Source organism: Leptosomus discolor, chromosome 18 (assembly GCF_034619465.1).
Source record: "Leptosomus discolor isolate bLepDis1 chromosome 18, bLepDis1.hap2, whole genome shotgun sequence".
NCBI classification, from domain to species: Eukaryota; Metazoa; Chordata; class Aves; order Leptosomiformes; family Leptosomidae; genus Leptosomus; species Leptosomus discolor.
The window spans coordinates 8,943,919-8,955,439 of NC_141408.1; the positions used below are offsets into that span (position 1 = coordinate 8,943,919).

Below are 11,521 nucleotides of genomic sequence, written 5' to 3' on the forward strand. Positions count from 1 at the left end.
AACACCCCTCACCAAAGGAAGCAAATACAACCGTACCTTTACTTCATTTTACACTCAAGTGAAAATTAAAGAGGGCAGTAGGCATATTCAAGGAAATTGAAAGACAAATCTAACAATCCCCACACATATAGATTAGATCTACTGCTTGAATGCAATTACCCTTCCTGGCAAGGGTTTACGAATTGGACTTCCATTTCATGAATTCATGATACGTTTATTTTCAAACTGTATGTGCCTCCAAGATGCAGTGAAACCTTCAGGGGATTGTGGAAAAGTTTGTTCTTAGTATTTTTACTGCAAATTGCAGGTAGAACATCCACCGAGATGAGCTGCGCTGGTCACGACAGAGACTGAGACTCTCAGTCTAAACAAAAAAGGGGGACAAAAGTGACAGAAAGCAGTGAGAAGGTAAGGGATTTGCCTGGGGATGATGCCCCTTCAGAACAAAATTATCTGCTGCTGGGGACCGCCTCACTACCCAGCCGACTGCAGCAGCAGAAGGGGCAGGTTAACCAGGTGAATGTTGGTCCTACCCATCCTGGTACTCCAGGGAGAAGCTGTCAGAAGATTATTTTCTTTGTGTGTAGCTCGGGCCAGCCTCTACCACTGGGCTCTAATTTTGGCTGGCAAGTCAGGGTTTATCATAATAAAATTAATGACAGCCACCACTAGCTACAAGTAATCCCCTTCCTTCAGCTCTTCTCCAAAAATACTATACTCACTTTTCAGTCTGGATGAATTATTTACATCCCATCACTGCTGTTGCCATTTTCCTTGCCTTTTTGCCCCGTGTCACCATCCCTTTCATCCACACGCAGGCTTTGGAGACCTGCTGGCTGCTGTACAGTGTTAGTAATAACCATCACTGTGAAACCCCTGCTGTTGACACTTTGAAATCAGACCATTAGCGGCAGTCGGAGAAGTGCTGCCTGCAGCCCCGGGGATCCGCCGTGGGAGCAGCCTCCCGGGAGCCTGATTTCATCACAACCTGTCTGAATGCAACCGCGGGCGTCTGCCAAATTTCTCATCTAAATAGATCAGAAGGAGAGAAAGAAAGAGTCAGGCAGGGAGGGGGAAAAAGCAACCAAACCAGGATTAAACCTGATGTTATTTCCAGGGAGAGAATGACAAATAAGCTGTGCATTGCTTCACCAACTGTTGCGAATATTTTTTGTCCAGGCTCACCTCTGAAGGAGATGCACTAATGTCCTTTGCTGGTGAGGCTATTAAGAGGCTCACCACCACAACACAGCAGCAAGGGCAGGGATCTGTGGATCGCACCAGCCCCAAAACCCTCTGGAGATTTCTTGCTACCTCAGAAGCTGTTTCACGTGAACCTTCGCTGCTCTGATGGAAGCAAAGGCAGAGGGGAGGGAAGGGAGAGGGGAGTTTCCCTCAGCACCTTCATTTACCGGGCTGAGGCACTACAAAGGGGTGGAAAGGACTCTGATAGCTGGTCTCCCTGCCATAGAGTCAGGCTTGATTTTTCCCTCTGCAGCAGCACTATGCTGCAAACCCGGCAGCCCTGCAATACTTCACCTGCTGCCAGGGCTGTACTACCTTGGACAAGCCAATATGGCCACACCAGAAAGTATTACCTCGGGCAAGCCCCAGTACCTACACATGCAGAGGGGCACAGGGAAGGAAACCTGTGCTGGACAGGGTTGTTTACACAGGGCAATGGCGCTGGGCTCTTGGCCAAGTAGGCAGGCCCAGGCTTGCCGCTGCGCCATGGCTGCCCTGGAGACCTCGCTGAAGGGTGGGTGCTGAGGGGAGTGGAGGAGAAAGGGAAGGCAGCGGCGAGATGGAGGGGAAGGTGCTGAGGAGAGGAGAGGTGAAGGGGGAAGGTGAGATGGAGGGGAAGGTGTTGCAGGGAGGAGAGGTGAAGGGGGAAGTTGAGGTGGAAGGGAAGAGAGGAGATGGAGAGGGAGGGCAAAACCCGAGGGGAGGTGGAGGGGGAAGGGACTGAGCGGAGAGGAGATGGAGGGCAAAACCTGAGGGGAGATGGAGGGGCAAGGCACTGAGGAGGCGGAAGGCACTGAGGAGGCGGAAGATGGAGAGGGGATCACAGATAAGGAGCGAGGCTGCACCAGGGCTGCTGACCTTCCTTCCCTTACTCCCTGCCAGGCTCAAGGGCGGCCATGGGGGGCCATGCCAGGCCTGCTGCAGGGCCCCACAGGCAGGAGAGCAGCACGGGCAGGCGGCAGGGGGCAAGGGGCTGCCCTTGCCCATCTCCACCACAGGCCCCCGGCACGAAGCCACCACGGAGAAAGAAGCAGCAGCAGCTGCCACGCAGGATTGCCGCCGCCGCCACCACCACCACCACCATGCGGGCAGGTGAGCTGGGCTGGCCGTGCAGCAGGCGTGGGTGAGGGCCACCGTCCCCGCCAAAGCCACCACGCTCCTCGCAGCTGCCCCAAAACACCCCATGCAGGGTCTGGGCAGGCCTGGGGAGGGAAGGGGGTCGTCTGGCGAAGCCACGTGTGCACCAGGCTGGTACGTGACTGCTGTGCCATATTGTGTGTTTGTGCAGTTGACACCGGAGCGTGTGTACCGGCAGGAAGGCAGCTCGGAGTCCGTGTCAGCCGGAGGTGCTCAGCTCTCCCTCCATCCTGCAGGACAACTGCTGTGGAGAGACAAAAAAACCTTCCCTAGGAAATCATCTATGGCACCTCGAAACCTTTCGCTGAACCTGTAGCCTGTTTATACATGTAGTTTCATACATAGCCACAAATCTGTCCAAAAAAAAAGGAAAAAGATTGAGTACATGTAACTACACAGCATAACCAGTAGGAGGCATAAGACATCTGTCCCGAAGTAGGAAATAGCCTAAACCGCCTGAGATTTGGGATGCTGTAAATATTCAGTGGTTTTCTCTTGGTAAGCTACAGTATAGTTGTTTAAATATTCGCCATTCCATGGACATGAGTCACGGCACTGATCTAACTTCCCATCAGTGGGGTTGAGTTGCTGTTACAGCTACAGAAAGGGGAGGTTAATTTAAAAAAAATCTTCCATGTAAAGGAACAGCCATTCACTTCCAATATCTTAGTACAAAAGGTGCCTGAAAGTTTCCAGAAATTGTACTATTAAAAAAAAAAAAAATCACGTTGCTGGCAGTATTAATGGGTAACAGCTTAAAAAAAAAAATCCGCAATCAATTTCCTGCCTCAGTTGAGTTAGGCAAGCACGGTGAACTTGATGCCAGCGTAGAAGTGCTATTAACGCATTAACAGCCTCAATAAATACATTTTACAGGTGTAAGAATCATTACGTTAGCCAGTCAGATAAATATGTATTTCCCACTAAGATTTTTAGGCCATTAATATTTTGTTATAAATTTGGTTTCTTATTAATGGGCACATAAAGGCACAGCAAGCAGTTGTCTCATCATCCTCTTTATGAAATTAGCAGGAAAGCCTCAGAGGCAATGCATACATTTTTGCTAACAGCGTTTATCCTTTTAACAGATAAACACCACCACAAAACCAGAAAGCAGCAGGCCTGCTCCCGGCCGTTGCTTGAAATCCCAAGTCCTGGGAGGAACCCTGACTCAGCCCAAAATAACACAGAAGAAAAGCAGAAGGATGCAGAAACAAACAAGGTTGTAGTATCAACTTCCACCACTTTGGACCCTAGTCAAACAGATCAAGGTCTTTCTGCCCAACTTAACAACAGCCTTCGGTGGGACGGGGTTCTTGAAGATCCCGTAGCAGAGGCAGAAAGGCTGCGTATCTATAAGATGAACAGAAGGAAACGGTACGAATTGTATATCCAACAACACCTGCCCCCTGAGCCGTGCCCAACTGCCAGGGATTCTCCATTACTTCATCGCAGGGCGTCGTGCACAAGCAGCGATCACACAGTATGTAAGGAGAACTGCTCCAGCTGTTCTCCAGAGGAGCAAGTGTGAACTGGTCGTGAACGCTGAACGAGCTAGCACAGTATCCAAGCTGCAACCAGTGGTATCAACCAAAATCCTCAACAAGTTCTCTCGCTTTCTACTGATTACTCCCTGTCTTGCATCTGTGTGGAGAACAGGACATTTGTATTTTAAAAACAAGACAACCTGTTAGTTAAAATACGGATGCAGCTCCATACTGCCTGTTTGTCCTGGTTACTGCTGTTAGTTTATTTCAAAGCAATGCTCGCTGCATTACACCTGAGCTTTTCAGGTATTCACATCGTGAATTGCTGGTCCTGAAACCAGCAAGCAGAGCCCTTGTGGCAGATGGGGAAACCGAGCGTGGGCAGCTGAATGACCCGATACCTTGTTCGGAGGCTAAAATGGTTTGCAGGCACACAAACTTACCCAGTGCTTGAAACTGAGTGAGCTGCAAAATCAGGATCGGAATCCTGAATTCAGTATTTTACTTTGTTGTGAAAGTTCACTGTATCAGACCCTCAGATTCGACATTCTGGAGAAGCACAGCATATATAGGAGGAAAATGGGGCACATCTATAGCAATGGGGTTATCCTTGTCATGGTATGTACTAACTAGAAGCCCGTTTGGACAGGATGAATTAAAAACCCTGTCAATCAGGCTGCCTCGTCCTCCCCTACATCAACTGCTCCTGATAAAGGAACATCTTTCATGCAGTGTTACCACAACATTAAAGGAAAACAGCCCAGGCCACGCTAAAGGAAGTATTTGGAAGCTACATGGTGTATCTGAAAGGACAGAAAGTTTTTCCTGAAGCCTTCCTGAAAGATACTGTTCTGATTTTTAAAGCTTTTTCTTAATGGCTCTTCAAATGGACTGTCTTTTCTACAGCAATTAATGTTTATATATGCCTTTTCTCCTGTTTAATACTTTAAACACTGCATGATACTCAAATGCTTGCACAGACTTTTGCAAGAGCAGCAGCATGCTTCAGAACAGCTTCAAAGCTCCCTAGATTCCAATAATGTCATAACATGCAAATCTAGAGCTTTTGCAAGCAGATAACCAGATGAACAATAAAAGTAAGCAAAATATCCCATTATGAATTAACTGATGTGCAATTCCATCCACTTTACTCTGCTAGAGATACTAAAAAATATCAGCACGCCTGCAAATTCAGAAAGGTTTAAAGAGCAGATTAAGCATCCAGAAAAACACCACCGCGATTCTCTCAGAACTATAGTTTGTAACCATCTATTTTGCTTTTACAAAGTTTAATGGATAACACATTCTAGTCTTATTTTATGCTGTATTTACTAATGTAGCATTTGAGCACCTACTTTTTTTAACCAAAATTAAAAAGAAATTCCTGTCTGGTTAAATACGTGTTATATCTGAAGAGGATTAAGTGCTTCACTTGTAGGATACGCTGAAATCCATACCAGAAACTCTTTAAAAATAAAACTATACCAGATGAACGTCTCAAATACTTACTGGAGAGGATTTTCAGCTGTCTTCGAGGCACTTTTTCAATGTCTTACTAAACTGATAAAACCACAACATTTGGTGTCGTGGTTTTGGTTTTTTTTTTTAATACAGACAGTTTTATATGGGAAACGCCTTCCTGGAATACGTAAACAGCAGCAACAGATGACACAAGAGAAACAAGAGGGGAGCTGGGATTTGGAGGATATATTATGTATTTATTTCTAAGTAAATACCATAATAAACACTGAAAAGCTTTGAATGGAAATAAAGAGACTTCTGACAGTTTTCAGATCATTTATTATCGATAAAGTAAAAGACAAATTGAAAATTAAAAAGGGGGGTGGGAAACGTCACAGACATCAGAACACTTGCACAGAGCTAATCAGAGCTTTGCAAATGTTGGAACATAAATAATTTAAAAGGCATCTCTACCAATTAAAATACTTTTAAGAGGTACATAATTAAGTTTGTTTGCTTTATAAAAATCAGGTGCTTTATCCTAAAACCATAGTGTAAGGGTCATTTAATTTCTAACTAGGGACAATTAACGATTACAACTTAAGATAATCTTCTCTTAGATCTCCTGCAAATGAATTTGTTGGAAGAGCGTGGTCGGAGCAACCCAGGGTCCGTGTTCTTCCAGCGTCCTGTGTCCAACAGTGTCCAGCACCAGATGTTTCAGGAGCAAGGTACATGAAACTGCGAAGCGAGCAACGATGCAACAGCTTTCCCAAAGAAGAGTTCTGTCCATTTGAAACCCCACACACTTGGGGGCCGAGCTGTGCCTTCTGTTACACAACAAGTATGTATCGGGGCAATGTTTAGGGGAGAAATGCAACATGTATTCAAGACACACCTCCTAAGTTCTGTGGTCTGAAACCCCCATGTTTCATGAGAAGACCACGCTGCTCTTAACAACTCTGGAGCAATGCCTACCTGGCTTTGGCACCCTCTGTCACCCTGGGATTTTTAGGATCTGGCTTAGATCGAGGACATTCTGTTCCGAGCTAATAAATAATAATTAAACAAAAAAAAAAAACAAAACAACCCCACCCCAAACCACACAAACTGAAGCCTTCCTTCCTGCTGCATTTTTAGCCTCCCAAATCATTTCAGTTCACACTAGAGTGCACTTCCACACCATTCATCACACTTGCACAAACACGCACTAAGTACATCTCGAGAACAGGCTCCCTGGTTTCTAACTCACCACTGGCAAATTTCATCCTTGGTTAGGGTGAAATTGTTCGCCAGGCGCTAGCCAAGCCCTCTTTAAAAGCAGGTCCAGGGCTGACGCTGCACCAGAAGGTGACCCACACCTCAGAGGAGTTTTGGAATACACGGCAAAGCCATCTCCATCAAGTCTACCACGTGTCTCTGAGCTGCTACACCACACTAGCCACCAACGTAAGCCACACTCCCAGAAGCAGATGCTCTCCACACTACGCTGCTCTCTGTCAACATTAAAAAAACCATCTCAGGAAAGTAAGAAACCTCTCGGTCTTCTTTTCATCAAAGCACATTATAAACCAACGCATGTAACATCCAGATCGACTTTCACCATAGCCGAAGTTATTCCCTTTGGTCCCTAAATCGTGCCCTTGGGACTGGAGGGGTTATTCAGCAAATGCTGCCCCATCCCACCGACATCTCGAAAACCAAAGCCCAGAGAGGACACGGACCTTAGCAATGAGAAGCTCAACAGGGAAGCAGAGCTACAGCTGTGGATTTTGCTACGCAGTAAAAACTTGTCTGTCCTTCACTACTACCATCTGCCTCTTCACAAGCCCCACCGTGACAGCAGCTCACACCCGATCCTGGCAGCTCCTTTTCCACACACGGCGCATTCTCTGAAGCTTTCCTAGTTACAGCTCCCTTAGTGCAGACAGTACCATGTCGGTAAAAACTTGGCACTGGTGTTTTTCCACCACCACATTGTCAAGGCCCGACTTTACAATACAGGGATAATTTTTGGCCTGATATTCTTCACTACAGGTCCTACTACACGCACACAAATGCTAGCGCGTTACACAGACTACAGCGCTGTAGAAGTCATCGTAAGTACAGAAGATACCTCGCACCATTCATCTAACAAACTTGAATTACCTGATCCTTTCTCTGCTGCCTGGAGCTGCAAAAGCAGCTTATCTCCTGCTCTACTCAGAATTCCTCCTCTTTCCAACTCACACCTTCAAACCAGACATGAATGCCACAGGATAACATTTTTGTATCTGTTAAATGCACAATTCCAGATTTTTTTCTGTTAGCTTTTTCTAGCAATTTCCAGGAGATGGTTCTTCTAGAGAAAACAGCCTCACGATCCAAACAGAAACGAATGACAGCTCTGGCTATCTGTAACCAAATGACCCGGTGGATTCTCTACAAGAGAGTGAACCACCCTGGTTTTTGCACATCACCACAAAGCGTCAAATGGATTTCCACCTGCCAGGCACTGCTCCACACTCTTTCTTACCTGTCAAGTCTTTTTTCTCTGGGAAAATATTTCCCGTTATTTTCACCTGGTTCTGCGCTGCAGGGAAGGGGAGGGAACTCAGGACTTTAAAGGCGAAGAAACAAGTTCCTTACTAAGTTATGTTCCCACAGAAAACCGCGTTCAGGCCATTCTGACGCTTAAAGCAGGAATTAAGAGCTGAGAAAGAGGTGGCGACAGGTAAGGTTCCCTTAGCCTGACCGGAAAGTTAGGGTCTGTACCCACTTTCGCTAGTGGAGAGTTAGCACAGTACAACAGACGGGACTGGGATGGATCAGAGCAAGAGAGACAGCCGTCAGTCAGCAACCCTCCAGGACACAGTCGTTCCCAAGGTACTCCGACGTTTCTAGCTCTATGCTGGAGAGGAACCGCCGCACGGTCTTACGACAGTTGTAATCCAGCGTGGTGGTGTACACAGTCTTGGCGTGCTTCGGATAGACGATGGTGGTGCTGGTGAAACGCTGGGGCTTGTTGCGGGGCTCGAAGCGCACCTCTGTTTTGTAGTTGCGCCACGTGCAGTTTGGGACACAGATGACCGTCTGACTGCAAGAGGAAACGCTTAAGCCCACTGGCATATAGATGTCGTCGATGAAGTGCTTCTCCGAGTCGTATTTAACCGAGGACGTGTATCTGAAAGACAAGAGACGTGCGGGAGCTCTGCTCTGGAATAGCAGGCTGCATTTTCCAGAAAGCAGAGCCGTTGGGTACTGGGATGGCTCCTCAGCCCTACACCTGCCACCTCAACACAGGGACTGCCACATCACGCACAAACCACCTGCTGGTGTCTCGCTCAATTATGGGAAGAGGAAAAAGCCTTACGTTAGCAGCACGCCCGGCACTGTCACCATTTTGTCCAGCTGCCAGCACTACCAAACATCTTAATCCTCATGTCCATCATTTTAAGCCTGAGCTCTGTTCTGAGTTCTCCTTCAAACTCCAGTGCCTAAACCCAGAGGCCTAGATCCACATTTAGGCTTTGCACATAAGCATCCTAACTCCTCGGAGTGCCAAGTCTGTGGAAGCACACATTATCTTCTCAGTTCTCCTCTGCCAAGAGTCACAGAGGAGTTCTCTGCTACCACTCCTGGCATGGGGCACTCTCTGAAGGCAAACTTCTGAAGATTCAACTGGCAGGAAAATACTACAATTTGCACATCAGACCTTGCCGGCAAGAAAACCCTCTGTGCCTGGGTTGCAAAAGAAAGTTTTCATCTCCTTCACCCTGCGACAACTCTGTGCTAGTTTCTCCACAGCACGAACTACCTTCAATTCCAGCCACGGCGCAGGTTCCTTCCCCCCACCAGGGCACCATCTCTTTCTACCCTCCCCCGCATTTGGCTTCCGTTTGATTGTATCAGTCTACCTCTGCTGGCACAGTAATCAACTGGGAGTCTTCCTTTCTCATTACTGCAAAGCATGATGTTCAAAGGAATAATTCACAGGCTCTGAAGTGATGCAGCGCATTAAAAAAAATAATTATGTGCTCTCTGAATACTAACTTTTCTTTTAGTTCACACAACCAGCCACAGCTGATAAGATAGAAAGTGCTTATTATAAAACCATGAGGTTACGAGAGCAAAATTCCTTTCCCCTAATAAAACAGCCCTAGAAAGATGGGTGCTTTGAAGATCTTCCCTCATGATTACCTTCTGGTTAATCAGTTGAAAGGCAACATTTTGGAGCAGTGCAATGAAGTAAGAGCAGGAGAGTAAAATACAGAAAGTCTTCCTGGAAAAAAAAAAAACATGGGACCAGAAGAGGCTGAACACTCCTTCAGCCTGTACAAATGTCCAGGAATGTACAGCTGCGTGGAACAATAGCTCTGCAAATAAATTAACTTGACTCACCGGCACCGATAAGGCCTAACTACTCCTTTACATGCTAACTCCTTCAAAACTAGATGACTCCAACACAGTATTTACCTTATTTCTTTTGGTGGTAAAGGGTCAAACTCAACTCCTTCGCCAAAGGATAAAGGACACAATCTTGGAGGGCAGCTGGAGAGAACAGGGCTGGGGGAGAACACGGAATTCTGAAAAAAAAATGCAAAAATAATCCCTTTTATGTTACAATTCAGTACATTCTCGAGAAAACGCATTCATTTAGCCCTCGGTACAGAGCTGTTGAGGTTCACATTTACATGCAAGAGGATCTGCTAGTCCAAGACATGCCTACAGGTGCCACCCACAGGTCTGACCTGATGCTGGTCTACAGCATCAAAGATGTGTCAAGGTGTATTTTTTTGAAGGGAAAGTCCTAGCTCTGGGAGTTTACTTCAGAGGAGCCACTCCAGGAAACGAAAGAGAAACACAGCCCCTCGGTACAGCGTAGCTTCTGCAGCAAGAGCTACAGCCCGTTCGCTGGCTGAGCTCACGTTCAGTTCATAGCTAACGTAGGAACCTACGAGAGAGCTCGCCTTGCTGGATTCATCAGATATGGCCACGGACAGATCACAGCAGGAAATTACTGCAGGGCATCTCACCCTGAGCAACCTCCTTGCTCCACAGCTACACCGTGGCCGCTCTTTGAAGGCATTAAATCCAACCTAATTCACACACAACCTGTTGGGAAGGATTAACTCATTCCCACCGAGCGGCGAATCACGGAGCGTCGCCGTGCTCCTCTCCTGGACGGGCAGCGCCGTGAGCCAACACTGGCCTGGCAACGTCCCACAGCCAGAAGGAAACCAAAGCGGCCCCGAAGGGAAGCAACCTGCTGGTGTTTTTGAAGCCACGTGCTTCACCATCCAGGGGCGAGGGTGCTGCGAGCATCCCTCCTGTTCAACCCACAGCTCTCCTACGGCCTTTTCCAGTTGCATGGCAGCACCCCTGTAGAAAAGGGATCTTTCCTCTAGACCTGCCATTTCCAAAGTATTTGTACCAACAGCTCTGCATCAGCATCCAAAAATCATTTTGCAAAAAACTGGTACTATCAACCAGCTTAACGTACGAACTGTACGTGTTCCCCAGCGCGCTCCCTCCCGGTGGGGGTGCGTCGAGGGACACGACAGCAGCAGGAGACGTTGGTGGAAGGGATGGAAACGGGGCTCAGCAATTTCCAGCCTGTCCGCACGCTGCCCGCCCCGCTGCCAGCCCCCCCAGTAACCTCAGGACCGCCGGACTGGTTTTCCACCCTCCTTGCCTCAGCGGGTGCTCCGGGGCCTGGAGCGCCGCCGGCTCCCGGGGGCAGAAAGCCCCAGGAGAAGCCGCCCCGGGGCGATGCATCACGGCAGGCTCCGAAGAGCAGCGGCTTCTCCGCTCCACCGGCCGCAGGCAGCCCCCGGGGCGCGGGGCCCAGCACCCGCCGCGGCGGGACCGGGACCGGGACCGGGACCAGCGGCGGCGGCTGCCCGGGGCTGCTGGTCCCTCGCCCCTCTCCGGGCTGCCGGCCCCGGGAGGAGGGTCCCGCCGGCCCCGGGGCAGGAAGGGTGGCGGAGGCGGCCGGTGCCGGTACTCACCACGGCGGCCGCGGGCGGGTCGGGCTCCGGTAGCCCGTTGGTCGCGGCGCGGTCGGGGCTGCCCGAGGAGAGGAGCCAGGGAGCGGGGGCGGGCCCGGGGCTGGGGGGCAGCCCGGAGTCGGGGCTATCGAGCCCCGCGTCGCCCCGCTTCCTCATGTCCGGGAGGTCGGGCACCTCCCGCAAGCTGAGCCGACCCACCAT

General features: G+C 48.8%; 1 protein-coding gene across 3 annotated transcripts; it reads right to left on the reverse strand.

Annotated features, from left to right (window-relative positions):
- Positions 1 to 8,162: 8,162 nt before the first annotated feature.
- RFLNB (refilin B) lies at positions 8,163 to 11,521 on the reverse strand. 3 transcript variants are annotated; one of them, XM_086475353.1, is made up of 4 exons: positions 11,330 to 11,521; positions 11,171 to 11,218; positions 9,786 to 9,895; positions 8,163 to 8,493 (listed from the first exon to the last, which is right to left on the reverse strand). In XM_086475353.1, the coding sequence occupies exons 1-4, from the start codon at positions 11,519 to 11,521 to the stop codon at positions 8,163 to 8,165; spliced, it is 681 nt and encodes a 226-aa protein (XP_086331479.1). The 3 variants fall into 3 exon arrangements, with proteins under 3 accessions (XP_086331479.1, XP_086331481.1, XP_086331480.1); XM_086475355.1 differs by lacking the exon at positions 11,171 to 11,218 and having other exon boundaries at positions 11,324 to 11,521; XM_086475354.1 differs by lacking the exon at positions 11,171 to 11,218 and having other exon boundaries at positions 11,321 to 11,521.

Bases quoted from the DNA above. Each gene is read 5' to 3' on its own strand.
- RFLNB (XM_086475353.1), bottom strand. From the start codon at position 11,521: ATGGTGGGTCGGCTCAGCTTGCGGGAGGTGCCCGACCTCCCGGACATG. The intron at 11,219-11,329 runs GCCGCCGTGGTG...AGGGACCAGCAG, and splicing joins CGGAGCCCGACCCGCCCGCG to CCCCGGGCAGCCGCCGCCGC. The intron at 9,896-11,170 runs GCGGCGGGTGCT...TTTTTTTTTCAG, and splicing joins GTCCCGGTCCCGGTCCCGCC to AATTCCGTGTTCTCCCCCAG.